At 47.4% G+C, this 17,825-nt stretch overlaps 5 protein-coding genes across 5 annotated transcripts; 1 reads left to right on the plus strand and 4 right to left on the minus strand.

Moving 5' to 3' along the window:
* Positions 1-1,611: 1,611 nt before the first annotated feature.
* LOC119313062 (F-box protein At4g00755-like) lies at positions 1,612-3,936 on the plus strand. The gene is made up of 5 exons (XM_037588884.1): positions 1,612-1,995; positions 2,313-2,729; positions 2,825-3,000; positions 3,349-3,467; positions 3,550-3,936. The coding sequence occupies exons 1-5, from the start codon at positions 1,845-1,847 to the stop codon at positions 3,854-3,856; spliced, it is 1,170 nt and encodes a 389-aa protein (XP_037444781.1). The 5' UTR covers positions 1,612-1,844; the 3' UTR covers positions 3,857-3,936.
* A 3,263-nt stretch (positions 3,937-7,199) lies between these two features.
* Positions 7,200-9,480, minus strand: LOC119313064. Its single transcript, XM_037588886.1, has 6 exons — positions 8,649-9,480; positions 8,402-8,519; positions 8,241-8,322; positions 8,070-8,121; positions 7,902-7,956; positions 7,200-7,814 (listed from the first exon to the last, which is right to left on the minus strand). Exons 1-6 carry the CDS (start codon positions 9,018-9,020, stop codon positions 7,561-7,563), a joined length of 933 nt encoding a protein of 310 aa, XP_037444783.1. The 5' UTR covers positions 9,021-9,480; the 3' UTR covers positions 7,200-7,560.
* Positions 9,481-9,903: 423 nt separating this feature from the next.
* LOC119313065 lies at positions 9,904-11,970 on the minus strand. Its single transcript, XM_037588887.1, has 6 exons — positions 11,392-11,970; positions 11,136-11,250; positions 10,960-11,041; positions 10,668-10,719; positions 10,519-10,573; positions 9,904-10,438 (listed from the first exon to the last, which is right to left on the minus strand). The coding sequence occupies exons 1-6, from the start codon at positions 11,737-11,739 to the stop codon at positions 10,239-10,241; spliced, it is 852 nt and encodes a 283-aa protein (XP_037444784.1). The 5' UTR covers positions 11,740-11,970; the 3' UTR covers positions 9,904-10,238.
* A 450-nt stretch (positions 11,971-12,420) lies between these two features.
* LOC119313066 lies at positions 12,421-13,806 on the minus strand. Its single transcript, XM_037588888.1, has 6 exons — positions 13,697-13,806; positions 13,460-13,577; positions 13,285-13,366; positions 13,030-13,081; positions 12,883-12,937; positions 12,421-12,796 (listed from the first exon to the last, which is right to left on the minus strand). The coding sequence occupies exons 1-6, from the start codon at positions 13,760-13,762 to the stop codon at positions 12,648-12,650; spliced, it is 522 nt and encodes a 173-aa protein (XP_037444785.1). The 5' UTR covers positions 13,763-13,806; the 3' UTR covers positions 12,421-12,647.
* A 223-nt stretch (positions 13,807-14,029) lies between these two features.
* On the minus strand, positions 14,030-16,927 carry LOC119313063 (protein similar-like). The gene has a single exon (XM_037588885.1). The coding sequence runs from the start codon at positions 16,317-16,319 to the stop codon at positions 14,388-14,390; it is 1,932 nt and encodes a 643-aa protein (XP_037444782.1). The 5' UTR covers positions 16,320-16,927; the 3' UTR covers positions 14,030-14,387.
* Between the last annotated feature and the right edge of the window lie 898 nt (positions 16,928-17,825).

Below are 17,825 nucleotides of genomic sequence, written 5' to 3' on the forward strand. Positions count from 1 at the left end.
AACCCTAGGAGCTAGCCTATGATGGTTTGATTGTAATTGTGATCCGCCTTCTGAGGACCATCCTCTCCGGTTTATATAGACACCGGAGAGAGCTAGGGTTTACATGGAGTCGGTTACAAGGAAGGAAATATAATATCCAGATTGCCAAGCTTGTCTTCCACGCAAAGGAGAGTCCCATCCGGACGCGGGCCGAAGTCTTGAGTCTTGTATCTTAACGCTTCAATAGCCCGGACGATGTATATAGTCCGGCTATCCGGATACCCCTTAATCCAGGACTCCCTCACCCGGTGATTCACTCGAAGACTATGTGCGCATGGCCGAGTCCACCACCATTGAGTGTTTCTACAAGTTCTGCGAGGCAGTGGTGGCAGTGTTTGGACCATAGTACTTGCGAACACAAAATGCAGAAGACACTGCTCGGATCCTAGCACAGAATGCAGCAAGAGGATTTCCTGGGATGCTTGGAAGCATCAACTGCATGCATTGGAAATGGAAAAACTGTCCATTTGCTTGGCAGGGGTTGTACAAAGGCGCCAAAAGCGGTTTCAGTGTGGTACTTGAGGCAGTGGCCACATAGGACCTCTGGATTTGGCACTCTTTCTTTGGGATGCCAGGAACTCACAATGACATCAACATCCTGCAGCGCTCCCTAGTCTTTGCCAAGCTTGTTGAAGGTCATTCTCCTCCGGTGAACTTCAAGGTCAATGGGCGGCAGTACAACAAGGGGTACTATCTAGCTGATGGGATCTATCCGAGATGGTCGACATTTGTGAAGACCGTCTCAAACCATGTGCCAGGAGGTAAGAACACCTGGTTTGCGAAGGTTTAGGAGGCTTGCAGGAAGGATGTCGAGCGGGCATTTGGTGTGCTCCAATCTCGATTTGCTGTTGTCCGGTTCCCTGCTCTGACCTGGTCGAAAGACCAAATGTGGGAGATCATGACTTGCTGTGTCATCTTCCCAACATGATCATTGAGAGCGAGCAGGAAGAGCCACTGTTTGAAACTGAACCATATTACATGCAGGGTCCTCTTGCCCAAATTGATCACCAGCTACCGGCAAACAGGACTGACTACCTCAATATGCGTAAGGAGATCCAAGACCCACAGGTGCATAAAGAACCGCAACATAATCTGGTGGAGCACCTATGGAGGCTCAAGGGCGAGGCTGAGAATGACGTGTGATGAAACTTGAGTTTTTTATTTATTAAACTATATAATTTGTGTTAAACTATTTGTTGAACTATTTGGTTTATGTGATGAAACACGGCGAACCATGCCAAACTATGTAACGAACTAATTGATTTTTATTTGTATGCGAAAGTTCACATCGAAACACGCCGAACCGCGTCGAATATGGGCTGATTCACGCAGATATCGGGCCGTTTTTGGACGTATTTGGGCCGAACGCTGAGCCAAAATCGGCGCCTGGAGACGACCCCACCCTCAGACCGCTCTTTTTCGGCGCCCTGGGGCTGAACGGCTGGAGATGCTCTAACCTAGGGTTGGCCGTTGGTGGGTGGCATGGACAATTGGGTAGGAGGGGAATTTACCCTTTCTTTATTTTTCCCTTGGTAGAGTAGTATACTATTCCTTTGCCAGTCTGTCATCCCCTCCGCCCCTACGGCCCTACCCCAACCCAAAAGCGGGGGTAGATCAAATCAAATCAAATCAAATCCAATCCAATGTCTCTTTGTCGGTCACGCGCTCCGCTCCTCAGATCAGATGAGAGCAGAGCAGAGATAGATTGATTGATTGATTCCAGAAGAGGTAGTCTGCTCGGCGAATTTCATCCCCTAGGAATCCTTCTCCTTCCTTCCTTGGGACGAGCAGGGAGGGCCGTGGACATGGAGGATTCCTCCTCCTACTTGCCGGGGCCGGCGGCGGATTTCGTCGACTACCTGGGCCCCGACACCTCCGCCACCGTCTTCACCATGCTCCACCACCCCGCCGACCTCGCACGCGCATCCGCCGTCTCCCGATCCTGGCGACAATTCGGTACCTCTCTCTGGATCTGCCCTCCCTATTCATCCATCCCATCCATGTACCCACTATTATTCTAGTACATATCTAATACGAGTATATCTAGATTATAGATTCTGCTTTTCCGTTCCGATCCACCCCAAATCACAATACTTACTTACTAGGTACCGTACCATAATCGCCGCTAATGAATCTGCTATGCTCTCCTCTGTTTTTTCTCTTAAAAGATAAGATAGTAACTTGTTTCATTTCAGTCCGTCGCACCTACATACTCACTAACTCAATCTCAATCTCTTTCTTTCTTGTCTTGTCTTGTGTATATATATATATAGTTATCGACAACCAGTTCAGCAAGCTGCAGTGCCTGCGGGCCTGCCCGGAGCTCTCCACCTTCACCACCGTCCACCTCACCACCACCACCACCACCACCACCAGAAACCCCTCTCAATGCCAGGACCAGGACACCGCCGAGAAGCTCCACCGGGTGTACACGCACCTCGCCCACGGCCTCCTCTCGCCCTACAACCCCAGGGACTGCATCATCCACTGCATCGGCGCCTCCAGCACCGACAACTTCCCCAACGAGACCATCGAGAACACCCTCGACCCCGTCGACCACCTTGACTCCAACAGGCCATCCTACTGGTCCAGCGCCGGCCAGAGGGACCCCGCCGTGCCCGAGTGCCTCATATATCGCCTCCAGGCCGATCTCTGCCTCGTTCACGAGATCAAGCTGCAGCCATTCAAAGGTTGCTTTCTTGTCTTCCCTTCTTTCTGTATAGTATTATATAAAGATGGCTGGCTGGTTCAAAAACAAGTTAAAAGGCCTCATGTGTCCTTGCAGCGTTTTTCCAGCATGGCGACCCGATATATTCGCCAAAGAGCATCCGGGTCCAGATGGGCTATCCAAGCTCACCGCTACGCCCTGAAGCACTCGTCTCTGATGAAAATGAAGGCCAGTTGATTGATGATACAAACTATGTCTGGACCTACACATCTCCAGAATTCCCAATGCTGCAGGTCTGTTGCTTTGCTTTTTTTTTTAAATGTCAGCTTAATACATGATTGATATTCCCAGGCCTATACATTGCTTTTTTTTACCCTCTCAACATAAGGATCTATTCTCTTGTAGAAATAAATCAAACAACTGATATAGAGCAGGAACATTCTTAGAAGGCTGAGCATGAAGAAATTGCATTTCATCCACCTATTTCTAGCAGTAGCAGTGTTGTTAAAGTTTATATTACAGAGGTCACTTGGGATTTTGTTTAATACGTACAGTAATATGTAGATGTTTGCAGTCACCTTGTGTAAACCTGCTCTGCTGAGTAAGTAACATTATTATGTGTGATTTAATATTTCATTCAGGAAAATGTTTTGCAATCCTTCAAGTTACCACACCCGGTTCTCTGTATTGGCGGGGTGGTCAAGGTTGAGCTTCTTGGGAGGGTTCAGAAACAGGCAATCGATGGTCTCTACTACATATGGTGAGTTGTGTCGTGCAACTGTGAATTCCTTTTCCCCATCGCACAGATGTACTTACTAATCATGTATCTACTTCTTTTCCAGCATATCTCATGTCCAAATAATGGGGAAGGCACTCTCACGAGACCTCGGGGTCGTTCCTCGCGGGAACGGCCTCGTCCTGAACTACTATCTGCATCCCCATACATGCGGCGTTCCCCGCAGCGAGTCGTCACGGGACAATGGGCGCAGCAGGTGGCAGGGCTTGGCGTCGAGGATCTGGCATTCTGGCACGGCGCGAAGGATAGGAGGGCTGAACCAAACGCTGCTGAGCAGACTGTTTGGCGGTCCGTTGCGGCTTGTGGTCGTAGCGGACGAATCGGAAGGGGAGGAGGAGGATGATCTTCCTTAGAAGGAAGGAAGGAGCTCAAGGGTCTTATTTGATTTGATTTGATTTTCTGCACATATATAAAAGAGTGACTGTCCTTTTGTGGTGCTGTGCTGTGACAAAAAAAATATATATTACATTTTGATTGTGTAAAAGAAGAGAAGACAGCAGAGGGAGATGAGATGAGATGCATCCAATCAAATCAAGCTCACTTGACTTATAATAATCAGATCAATCTAAGGATGCCACTTTTGTTGTTGTTGTTGTTGTTGTTCATCAACCTAAAAATGAATGAATGAATGAATGAATGAATGAAGCAGATCATGTTGAGTCCATTTGGATTTGCAGAAATGAATGAAAAAGATTATCAAAGCATCTACAAACAAATAGTTGTAGATAACAAAATAAATAGATTCATCAGGTCAATGCTACTGCTGTTTATATATTTTTAGCTAGAGAAAATACTAGTATGTTTGAGCCTCTAAAATGTGTGAGTGAAGGAAATGGATTATATCTACTACATCTTGAGTCTATCTATCTGGATTTGAATCTTGTAATTTTGAAAACTGATTGGAAAGAAAGTGATAAATTCACAAGAAAGAATGGATTTTTATGTATCTGTAGCTGACTCTGACTCTGACTCTGACTCTGAGTGAGCGGCAGCCAGAAACAAGAATGCCGCTGCGGCTGCCGCGTCACCGCCGCCACCTCGCGCCGGCACCATGCGTCGGCCAGAGCCGTGCGGCGGCTTCGTGGGCCGCCGCCGTAGCCGACCACGCGCGCGCAGGCCGCCACGCCGCCGCGCTCACCGTCTTCCGACGCGTCCTCGCCGCCCACCCGGCCGCGGCCGCCGACGAGCTCGCCTACTCGGCGCTCCTCCGCTGCCGCGACGCCCGCCTGGGCTATCAGATACACGCGCAGGCGTGCCGCCGGGGCCTCGCCGCCTCCAACCCCGTCCTCGCCTGCTCCCTGCTCGCCTTCTACTCCGCCGCCCGCTCCGACCTCCCGGCCGCCGCCAGGCTGTTCGACGAAATGCCAATGCCGCGGAGGGACGCCGTCGCCTACACCGCCATGATGTCGGCTTTCATCCGCGCCGGCGACTGGGCCCGGGCCCTGGCGCTCTACCCTCGCATGCTCGCCGCCGGCGACGCGCCGCCCACCGAGCACACCTTCGCCAACCTGCTGGCACTCTGCGCCTCCAGGCAGCTGTGCTGCCACGGGAGGCAGCTCCACGCGCAGCTCCTCCGCTGGGGGGCCGACCTCAACCTGGTGCTCAAGACCGCGCTCCTCCACATGTACTCCAGCTGTGGCTTCATGGACCACGCGCACGCCGTGCTCTGCTCCACGCCCGACACGGACGTCGTGCTCTGGACGGCCATGATTGCCGGCTACTCACGCGCAGGAGACCTCCAGGCCGCTCTGCGCATGTTCCGTCACATGGAACAGGCTGGCGTGCTGCCCAGTGCCTTCACCTTCTCCGGGATCATCACCGCCTGTGCTTCTTCTTCCTCTGCCCAGCCCCAGGCGTCACAGACTGGACGGCAGCTCCATGCCCGCGTCTTCAAGTTTGCTCTGGAGCACGACATCTCTGTCTGCAACGCGCTCGTCGACTTGTACAGCAAGTCGTCCGCCCGTCTGCTCGACCTGCTCCATGCGTTCAGTGCCACAGACAGCCCGAATGTGGTGTCCTGGACTGCCTTGATCTCTGGACTTGCACGCCATGGCAGAGACAAGGATGCATTTGCGGCGTTCGCAGAGATGCGGGCCAGCGAGGTGCAACCCAACTCATTCACCGTCTCCACCCTTCTCAAGGGCTGTGGCTCCTCAGAATCTTTCCTACATGCTACAAAAATCCATGCTTATGTGCTCAAGACCAGCCTTGGGTCTTTGGATGTGTCTGTTGGGAACTCGCTGGTCGATCTTTATTCCAGGTTTGCAAGAATGGATGACGCGTGGGCAGTCGCGACAACAATGGTCTGTGCAAGGGACAACCTCACATACACAAGCCTTGCAAAGGGGCTGAATCAGATCGGCCTTCCAAGCAAGGCCCTTGAGTTGGTGGTCCTCATGTTTCGTGAGGAGGTTCGTATCGACGGTTTCAGTCTCGCCTGCTTCCTCTCTGCCGCTGCGACCTTGCCATCCGTAGTGCCTGGAAAGCACTTGCACTGCTGCTCGCTGAAATTGGGATTGAGCAGTCAGGTCCCAGTTTCCAACAGCCTTATCAACATGTACAGCAAGCATAAGTGTGTGGAGGATGCTAAGAGCGTTTTCCACTCAATCAGGGAGCCAAGTGTCGTGTCGTGGAACGCACTAATATCTGGGCTGGCATACAACAATGAGTGCTATTATGAAGCGCTGTCGGTTTTCGAAGACATGACATTGGCTGGGGCACAGCCTGATAGTATCACTTTCTCTGCTGTGCTTTATGCCTGCACTCATGGTGGCTTCGTTGACATTGGCATCAACCATTTCAACTCTATGAGGAATTCGTTTGGTGTTTCCCCACAAAGGAGCCACTACACGCTCTTTCTGGATATGTTAGGACGAGCGGGTCGTCTTACGGAGGCGGCATGCACCATTGAGGCCATGCCCATCCGTCCTGACGTGTCCATGTACAAGAATCTGTTAGCATTTTGCGAGCTCCATAATGATCTGGTTGTTGCAGAAAATATCACAAGGAAGGCACTGGAGTTATACCCATCGGACACAGTATTTCAGAATACCCTTTCAGGCATCAGTGGTGCTCCTTGGAAACATGAGTGTGGTGCTCCATGGAAACACAGGATGAAGAGTGATGCAGATATTCAAGCTAAAGCCTAACAGATGCGAGCTAAGATCTGTTTCTCTATGCCAGGTTCTTGGATGCTTCCTATATGGATTTCCCACCAAAAAATAAGAGCCACAAGGATTATTCCTCAGGCTATTTCTTTCGACATCGAGCATGGGCTTACGACAAGAGCAACGCAGGATTTTGTCAGCGGTCTTTTTCCTCTTCAAGGATTTTTATAGAAATTCCTCTGCATTGAAATCACATGAGACATTCTATAAAAATAAAATAGATTATGTTCCACCCCATTCTGAATCAAGCTCTTTGAGAGTCACTGCAGTGCAGAGTATGGTATGTGGTATCCACTTAGTCAGTATACAATGTCAATGATTTGAGTTCTGGTAAGCGTCATGTGCTAAGACAGGCAGAATGCTTGGTCTAAACTCTAAATAACTTCAGATAGAATATCTAATGCCACATACGTAAATAAATAACTTGTGTAGTATACAGATTGTGGGGTAGCCTCTTGAAGAAAATTAGAAAAACCGCGAACATGCATAGATTGTAGAATGATGCAGCAGTTTTTACAGAAGAATCCGTGGGCAGAATTTCTAGGGGACAATTTTATGTATGCTGTCAGGAAAATATAAGAATGTGACAGTAGTATTTCTGGGTACTTGTTACAGCAATATCTTGTGGTTATATTTATACATCCCTGCACTAACAGCAATTTTATAAGAGTGAAATGATGTTCATTTCTTCTTCACAGGGGCAAGGATAGGATAAGTGTTGGGAAACAAATAAACATCATGTGGAAGATTCTGATCCATCGACATTTGCCGAAGTGTGGCTGGTTCTTATAGGTCCTTCTCTGATCCTTCACTCGTGATGTTGCCGGTAATTGATTGCAACCACATGGTGACTATTCTTCGTAGACTTTTCTGGGATATATATTAGTTCCTTACATGAACTGCTTGAAAATGTTATACAACACGTCGAGCACCGTATCCAGTCTTCGTGCCACAAATGACCAGAAGCGGAAATTATATGCTAGAAGATACACGATACAAGGCTCCAGGTATAATTTGTAAAGCTTCACAACAAATGACCAGAAGCGGATAGAATATGCAAGAAGGTACACGATAACAGGCTCCAGGAGGAATTTGTAAAACTTCACGCAGGACTGGACTAGTGCTTCTGGATTCTGTAGAAAATCTGCATGTATATATACTTTCATGCTTAGCTGGATTTTAGGTAGTATTATGGTTTATACTACTGAAGAGTTTATACATATATACATACCTTCAGCTTGTTTTGGAAGTAGGTCGAACAAAAAGGTAACAAATAGAAGTATGTCCTGTAAGAATTGGAAATATTCCATGGAGGGCAATTAGCTAGAGGTATTCGTCAATCAGACTAATATAGTTGGATGCAGCAGCAAAAATAAGCTATTAGTAATAGTATGCCTACCAATGCCAGATTTACTGGTTTCACAGGTGACTCGTTGAAGATGTGGACTTTCCTGCGGTGTCAATTAGAGAACATGCGACATTAGAAAGAAAGAGAATACCAAGGTGAGAGCACAATATTGTGTAGAAATTAGAGAACATGCTATCACGAGTGGGTATTAATTTCAGCTACCTAATAAGAAGGGCTTCTCCTTTTGCTGAACACATGTAGAAGCTGCAGCCTCTGGTAAATGGGATGATCTTACCGTTCCACTCTGCAACAAGATGATATCATTATCACTCACCAGATTGCCTGCCACTTATTTCTTTGAATTCCATGCTACAGGAACTTACCAAGGTGCCATATTGCTGCAGCAACAGTGGGTTCTACTCCTTGACAAACCTCATCAATAGCAAATTTGACATTCTTTCTCATAGCTTCCATAAGCCTTGCGAAGTATGCAATAGTATCCTGCAGTCAGCAAACTAGCTGTTGTGAGTATGGGAACCTTGTTTTAAATTAATAGCTTGATGGCCAAATACGCAGGGGACTCAACCATGAGTTATTGGAGGATATGAGAGAATGAGGTGCTGGTAAAACCTTGATGTCCAGTGGTTTATAATATGAAGTGTGCTTGACGGTGCAATCAGGGTCAATCAGCTCCATGAGCCGTGCGATGTCCTTGTCATTGAGGGAGGAGCAGAACTCCTGGATCACATGTGTCATGGGTGAAGATGGTAAGGTATTACCTCTGCGGTCAGCATTGTTGAGTCCCCCCGTTGCATTTGGCCCTGGTATCGCTCGTCTGGGCTTTGGCGAATATTGTTGCCTCTCCCCCCACTCGACGCTTATCTGCTGGCGCTGGGACAGTGGGCGTTGTTTTAGGTTGAAAGAGGGAGACTGGAAAGAGACAAGCGTGAGGGCAGAGTTCATGGCGTTTGGGTGTTTGAATGCAGAAAGATGTGAAGGCATAGAGGAATGAGGTGTGATATAGTGTTGCTGGGCACTTTTGGTTGCTTGGCTATTAGAGAATGGATCTGAGTATAGCAGGGAGGCTTCCTGGCATGGAATAATTAGCGTGGTGCATTGCTAAAGCATAAAGATTTGTTACGATATGAAGTAAGGAATGTCTGCCTACATAATTTATGGAGTATCATGCCAATCTGTAAAAGGGTAGTATAACTTTGTTCCTTGGTTTTCTTTATGCTCTGATTTACTTTACATTGAGTTCCTTGGTTGTCTACAGAAAAGAAGACAAGGAGGGACTTGTCAAGGAAGGAAGAAAGAGGAAGAGAAAAAGAAAGAGAAGGCTGTATATCTTGGGAAAAGGGAAAGGGAAATTAAGGGGAAGAGGAAGACTGAGACTGATTTTGGTTGTCGTCACTTCCAGAAGAAGACTGAGACTGCCTCTAATACAGCGTCAATGATTTGAGTTCTGGTAAGCGTTATATGAACCTCCAAGTGATAATTGTTTTGTCTTGCCTTCTTTAGTGGGAAGGGGAGCTATGAGGACTGAAGCATCATTCTTTACCTGGATATTTTACTTCCACAAAAAGGGAAAATAATCTGGAATATGGAGTCAATTTCAAGCTTCAAATGGAAATATCTAATGCTACACACGGAAACAGATATCTTTACATTGCTGTCAGGGCTAAGCTGAAATATGGTACGACACTTGAAAGTGTTTACACTCCTGTGAAGTGCAGACCATACTGCGTAGACAGATTGTGGGGTAGTGTTCCCTCTTAAAGTAAAACCAACAACTGCACAAATAGGAAAATATTATAAGATGCTACTGCAGCTGTTTACACAAGAATTCGTAAGCAGAATATCTAGGGGGCATTTTATTCGATGCTGGAAATTAGTACGTGTAACAATAGTATTGGTCACTTCTTCTTACAACAATATCCTGTGGTTATATACATCCCTATGCTAACAGACATTTCCTTTGAAGAGTGAAATGATGTCCATTTCTGTTTCACAGGAGCAAAAGTAGGAAGCCTCTGGGAAACAAACCAACATCATGTGGCATATTCTGAGCCATTGACAGTCCCTATACTGCAGCTGGTTGTTGTAGGTCCTTAGCTCATCCTTTACCCGTGATGTTACCGGTAATTGATTGCAACCACACAGGTTATCTTCGAAAATTGCTATTCTTCTGAATATGGAGTTTTCAGTGATATTAGTTCTTTACAGGAACCGCTTGAAAATGTTATACAGCATGTTGAGCACCATAGTGAATCCTTGTGCCACATATGACCAGAAGCGGGTATAATATGCAAGAATAGGGACGTCGGTATAACATGCAAGAAGAGGGACGATAAAAGGCCCACAGAATTTGTAAAACCTCGCGAAGAACCGAGCTAGTGCTTCTTTATTCTTTAGGAAACCTGCACGTGTAATTCCATGCTTAGCTGGATTTTAACCAATAATAGTTTATACTAAACAGATTATTTGATGAAGAGCATACCTTTAGCTATATATGGGAATGTGTCGAACACGTTGGTCACAAAATTAAGTATTTCCTGTAAGCATTGGAATATTTCATTAGGATTTTAAATGGAACTAAAATTTTAGTTGGGTGCAGCAGGAAAAAAAGAAGCTCGTTAGTACGCGTACCAATGCTAGCCTTCCTGGTTTCAGGGGTGACTCGTCGAAGATATGAACTTTCCTGCAGGGTGGGTGAAAACATTTCTGTGTCAGGTCAAGGGGAGCATTACCTCTTAAGAGAAAAATACCTATCTAGAGGCCAAACCCTAGTTTCCAAACAAAGAAAGCATACGGAATATAACCACTAAAGCATTATAGTTCCAACAGCTTGCCTAACATGGATGGAAACACTGAAACACTGTGTTATATAGAAATTAAACGATAGGGTTCAGGGTATACAGTAGTTATTAATCTCATCTACCTAATAAGAAGCGCCGCTCCATTTGCTGAACACATGAAGAAACTGCAGCCCTTGGCAAATGGGATCATCTCTCCGCGCCACTCTGTAACATGCAGCATGATGATACAATTATCCTTCTTATCCTCTACCAGATTGCCTAGCACTTATAATTCCAATTCCATGGTGCAGGATCTTACCAAGGTGCCACATCACGGCCACAGTGGGTTCTACTCCTTGACAAACCTCATCGATAGCAAATTTGGCATTCTTCCCCATAACTTTCATAAGCCTTGTGAAGTAAGTATGGGTATTCTGCATGCATCAAAGTTGTTTCTGTGAATTCCGAGTATGGGAAACTGGCTTTAAATTAATAGCCTGATGGTTAAATATGCAGAGGACTGAGCCATAGAGATATTGGAGCAGATGAAAAAGTGAGATGCATGCGGGTAAAACCTTGACATCCAGCGGTTTATAATATGCAGTGTCCTCGATGACGCAATCAAGGGAAATCAGCTTCTCGAGTCGTGTGATGTCCTTGTCATTGAGGGAGGAGTAGAACTCCTGAATCACATCTGTCAGGGGTGAAGATGGTAAGTTATTGCCTCCACCGTAAGCACCGGTTGCATTCGGCCCTGGTATGGCTCGTATGGGCTTTGCTGAACATAGTTGCCTCTTCCGCCGCTTGATGCTGATCTGCTGGTGGCGGGACTGCGGGTGCTGTTTTAGGTTGAAAGAAGAGGGAGACTGGAAGGAGACAAGCGCGAGGGCAGAATTCATGGTGTTTGGGTGTATGCTTTGCATGCAGAAAGAGGTGAAGGCATAGTGGAACAAGGTGTGATATAGTCATGTCGGGTTGGTGGGCATTTCTGGTTGCTTGCTGGTTAGAGAATGAATCTGAGTATACATAGAGGGGAAGAAGCTTCCTGGCATCAAATGTTAAAGCATGAACATTTGTTTGTTACCATATGAAGTAAGGAATCGCTTTGGATATAATATATAGAGGCAGGCAAGGTAAGAATCATGCCAATTTGTGAAAAGGTATTGCTTTGTTCCTTTTGCTATGCTTTACATTGAGTTTCCCTGAAGAAGAAGCCTAAGGACTGCTTTCTTCACGGCAGCAGCAGCTTCAGGAAGAGGAGGAAGTGGGAACCTCATTCTTCATGGTCCTCGTCTCCTCCAGCGTGCCGGACACCACCATGGCTCATCTGCCTCATCTTCTTTGAATACTCTCCGCATGGACGCCAGCTTACTTGGTTACGCCATAGGTAATTGTTCCAATGCCTCCTGCTCCTGCTGCTGCAATCACAAATGAGCCAGTACAGAGGCAGAGGCCATGCCCATCCAGTCTGACTTGTCGACGTACTGAAACCATACTCTTTTAGAGTCAATGCAGAGTTACGGTATGATGGTATCCACTTATAGTTAGTTAACCAAGGATTTCACCATCCCACACACAAGGAAGGAACCACACATAGGCAGGCACAATAGTAATATTAGAATGTGATAGTAGCATTGCTCAGTACTTCCTGTCTTTCTTACAACAATACACATTCCTACAAACACCGACAGCCATTTTCTTTTAAGACTGAAATGACACCGTTTTTTGTTTCACAGGAGCAAGAATAGGATGAGCCTCGGGAAATAAACCAGGGTATCTTTGAGAACTGCTATTCTTCTGAAAATGTGGGATTTCCTGTGGTATTGCCTCCTTACATGAACTCCTTGCATATGCTATACAAAATGAGGAGTCCCGTAATCAATCCACCCGCCACAAATCTGAAAAGACGCGCGGTAAGCTCCATGCAGAGCTCGTAAAGCTTGACAAAGGACCCAAGCCCTTTTGTGTCCTGTAGAATTTCTGCATGTGTGTTTCCATGCTTAGCTGGGTTTTAAGTGGTTCTAGTTTATTACTGTACTAAAAAGTTGAATTTATGAAGCACATACTTTCAGCTGATTCTGGATTTTTGTCGAACGAATAGGCAACGGAATGAAGTATGTCCTGTAGGGATTGGAATATTTCATGAAACACAATTAGCTAGAGGTAGTCAGACTAAGAAATATAGTTGGATGCAGCAGCAGAATTATGCCTACCAGTGCCTGGTTTCCTTGTTTCACAGGTGACTCATTGAAGATATGAACTTTCCTGCAGCGTGGGTGAAAACATTTATTTATTACCCCCTCCGTAAAGAAATATAAGAGTAGTGGTCTAAAGGCTCTTATATTTCTTTACAGAGGGAGTACATCTAAAAGAAATATAATCTTCAAGAGATGGATGGAAATATAGAAACACGGTATTAATATTATATGGAAATTTTGAGAATATGTTTTCTTGAGAATCTCTGCTACCTGATAAGAAGCTCGTCTCCATTTGCTGAACACGTGCAGAAACTAAGGCCTTGGGTAAATGGGATGATCTTACCTTTCCACTCTGCAACAAGGTGATATCATTAGCATGTACTTTACCAGACTGCCTGCCACTTATATATATAATGTGAAAAAATTCCACGCTGCAGGATCTTACCAAGGTGCCACAATACCACGGCAGCAGTGGGTTCTACTCCTTGACAAATCTCATCGATGGCAAATTTGGCATTCTCCCCCATGGATCCCATGAGCCTTGCGAAGTAGGTCATCGTCTTCTGCATGCAGCAGCAAAGTTGTTGTTATTGTTGTGAGTATGGGAACTTGGTTCTAATTTATTTGTTTGTTGCCTTGATGGTCAGATATGCAGAGATATTGGAGCAGATGAGAGAATAACCTTGAAGTTAAGTGGTTTGTAATAGGAAGCGTGCTCGACGGTGCAGTCAGGGTCAATCAGCTCCATGAGCCGTGCGATGTCCTTGTCATTGAGGGAGGAATAGAACTCGTGAATCACATCTGTCAGGGGGGAAGATGGTAAGGCATTATCTCCATCTCCATGGAAAGCTTTGTTGAGACCCCTGGTTGCTTTTGGCCCTGGTATTGATCGTATGGGCTTTGGCGAACATTGTTGGCTCTTCCCCGACTTGGCGCTTATCTTGTGTCGCCGGGACAAGAGGCGCTGTTTTGGGTTGAGAGAGGGAGAGTGGAAGGAGACAAGTGTGAGGGCAGAATTCATGGCGTTTGGGTGTTTGAATGCAGAAAGATGGCCAATGCATAGGGGAATGAGGTGTGATATAGCAGCGTTGGTGGGCATTTTTCGGTTGCTTGGTGGTCAGACAAGGAATCCGACTGAGTACATACATATGGATGGAATAATTAGCATGGTGGTGCATTGCTAAAGCATAAAAATTCGTTATGATATGAAGTTAGGAATATCTTCCTACATAATAATGTACAGAGCCAGGCCAATCAGTAAAAAGGTATTTGCTTTCTTCCTTGGTTTTTTTTTACATTGAGGTCCTGAGAGAGTATAGGAGGCTTTGCATGTGTTGTCTTCTACAGAAAAGAAGAGAAGAGAAGAGAAGAGGTCACTTGCGGAAGAAGCCTAAGACTGCCTTCTTGGTTGGCGGCTTGTACGCCTTGGTGGACTTGCCGATAGCTTTCTTGGCGGCCGCAGAAAGAGGAGGGGCAGCACCAGCAGCAGGAGCAGATAACATGTCTTGCTCCCTGCCCTCATCCTCAGCTGTCTCCTCCAGTCCGCTCGGCGCTGCCCATGGCTCGTCCGCGTCTTCTTCTGAGAACACTCTCCGCATCGTCTGCAGCTTATTTGGCGGCGCCGGAGGAGGTAACTGGGCAAATGCTGCCTTCTCCGTCTTTGACGGGCTGTAGTCGTATGCAGGATCTGTCTCAAGCTGCTTGGTTTTGCCCGCCGCCGCCGCTGCTACTTGTTTCGTGATGCTCTCCACCTCAAACGAATCCCCCTCGTCATCGTCTGATAACGCCAACTGCTGCTGCTGCTGCATTTTCATTTGCCGCTCTTGCTCAGCCGCCTGCTTCATTTGCTGCTCCTGCTCAGCCAACTGCTGCTTCATTCGCTGCTCCTTCATCTGCTGCTCCTGCTGCAGCTTCATCTGCTGCTCCTGCTGCAGCTTCATTTGCTGCTCCTGCTCCATCTTCATTTGCTGCTCTTGCTCAGCCGCCTGCTGCTGCTGCTGTACCGGTACTTGATGCTCTTTATGGGCATGGCCCCCACCAGGCAGTGTCATGTCATCGTCGGAAGAGTCGCTGATGAGCTCCACGTCCACCGCCGCCACCTCATGAGACCTGCTGCTGTACTCTACGGTACTCTTCACCTCCTCCGACATTGTTGCTGCTTCTGCTTCTGCTTCTACTTGTTCTGCTGCTGCCTCTTCTTCTTTGTTGGCGGAGGCGTAGGCATAGGCGTAAGCATAGGCAGTGGCACCCGCAGAGGAGGAAGACGTGGACGAGGAGCTGCTCTTGCGGCTGGCCTCGGGAACCGTGACCGGCTGGCCCTGCATCTTCTCCGTGACGAAGTAGGGCCTGAAGCGGGATGGCCGGAAGTCGCTGACGTGCGGCGCACCCACGGTGAAGCTCTCGTGCCGTCGGAACAGCATGGCGTTCTTCTGGGCCGCCCCCGGGATGGACGACGGCTGCGGTGGTGCTTGGAGATGGAGATCGTCGTCAATATCATCGAAGAAGGGGTTGCGCGAGGGGCGTAGGCCGAGCATGGAGGGTGCGGAGTCGGGGAAGTTGTCGTCCTCGTCGTAGGGCCCGTCGAGGTCGAAGGGGTTCCTCTTCCGGGTGGCGATGCTGAGCTTGGACGGGTCGTCGGCGAGGTCCATGACGTGATGGTGTTGGTGGTGGTGTTGGTGGAGGGGTCGCTGGTGGCCGCGGGCGCGGCGCCTGGACATGAGCTTCTCGACGGTGGCGTTCATCTCGAGCTCGAGCGAGCCGATGTTCTCGATGCTCTTGGCGTCATCGGCCGTCCACGCGACCGCCCGCACCGCGTCCTTTTTGTGGGAGCGGTGGTGGTTGTGCTGCTTTTCTTCATGGTCAGAGTCGGTTGATTCAGATTCGGTGTTGGCGGCGGTGTCGTCGGGGTCGGGGAAGGAGGCGTGTGAGGAGGCGGTGGACATGGCCCTGGGTGGGCGGTTGTCATTTTCGTGTGCGGATGAGGAGTCGTCGTCGCTGGATTCGTAGGAGGGCTGGTGGTGATGTCTGCTGCTGGTGCTCCCTCCGATGGGGGCTGGTTGGCATTGTGGTGGGCGGTGGGTGATCTTCTTGTAGACATGCGGGTCATGATCCTGGGGCACGCTGTGGAGGAGGACGATGCCGAGGAGGAGGGCGGTGAGGACGAAGACCGGGACGGCGGCGAGGATGAAGGCGAAGACGGGGTAGACCAAGGCGTAGGTGAAGGCGAGGAAGAGGAGGAAGTAGAAGAGGAGAGGGTGGCGGTGGAAGAAGGCCGGCGCCCCTTCAATCTCCTCCTCCTCGTCCATGGCACCGGCACCGGCACCGGCACCACCGCAGGTCGACCGCCGGCGCACCCGATGAGCTCACAACATGAACATGGTGGATCTGCATGCATGCATCATCAAGACAATAACAGCACAAGAAGAATAATCAGGAAAGAATGGAATGATCTCCAATCCTACGCATACAACAACAACAACAGCAGCATGCATCCATGAATGTAATGTAATTAACAAGCAAGCAAGCAAGCAACCAAGGATGAATGAATCGATCGATCCATCGTTTGATTGATTACAGGAGAGAAGAGGAGAGGAGAGGGAATTAACGAATGCATGTAATTAATTATTCAATTACCAGGATCTTAATTAATCGGTAGAGATTGTCGTTTGTTGAGGAAGGCAGTCAGTCAGGCAGGCAGCCAAGAAAGACGGATGCTGCAGGAATGGCATTTTTTTTGGGTCCATCCACGCCGGCCTGCCACCTGCTACTACTATTCTTGTCTCCTCTGTCTCTCTCAAACTGAGGACACACAAAATACATTTTCTTTTTTACAAATCATCCATAACTTTATTCATAATCACAACTGTTACATGTACAACAATGCCTTTGGGGTTCAAGCTCCAACAAATTACGTACAAACCAGGGTTGACATTTCATATTTTGGTGGGTCTCAAATATTTGGAACCCCGAAATTTTGAGCCAGATTACAAGTACTCTTATTTTTTTTAAGGTTTATTAACTTTATATTTTTTTTGGTGAATACTGGAAACTCACAATCCCGAAAGTAATCTGAAATCTGCTTCAAATTTTGCATATTTTGGTGACGTCTGAAATTGTTTAGTTTTCAAAATTGAAAACCATGCTACAAACTAACTCGTATAACTACGGATTATGATGAAGTCTCTCGGAGACATCTTCCTAGTGGTATCGATCTTTGCAAGATGAAATACGGCCAAATAAAGAGGCTGTAATTTGACCAAAATAACAACACTGCTACTCGTTCATGGTTTCTGTTAGCCCTTTAAGTTGTTCATCTTAAAAGATGACAAGTCGTGAGCAATGAAGGAACTTGAGCTGCGGATGATCCACTAACAGTCGAACCACAAGATCTTTCACCGTAGTAGCGAGGGAACATTTCAACTCCACAAAGAATAAAACTAATAAAAGCAACATGACACAATAACATAAACTCATCTGATCTGAATAATCTGCTCCGAGTCTTTTTTGGCTTCATGAGAAAGAATTGAAATAATTTTATTCACAAAAGCACTATGAGACCATCACCAGAAAGACGTCGCCGCCGACCACAAAACTCTTAAGTATTCGAGGCCCCCCTCCCCCACTCAGCTCCAAGATGGCAACCAGAGACGAGGGATCTCCTGCACCGGCTGTTGTTCTTCGTCCTCAAACCCTAACTCTTCTAAGAAAATAATGCTAATAACCTATAGATAATATGAAGATAAGATCTCTCTCGCTCGACTCTCTCCCTCACCCGCGAGGTTACTTCACTTGGCTCTATCCATCCTCGTTCT

This window comes from Triticum dicoccoides, chromosome 5B (genome assembly GCF_002162155.2).
Source record: "Triticum dicoccoides isolate Atlit2015 ecotype Zavitan chromosome 5B, WEW_v2.0, whole genome shotgun sequence".
NCBI lineage: Eukaryota > Viridiplantae > Streptophyta > Magnoliopsida > Poales > Poaceae > Triticum > Triticum dicoccoides.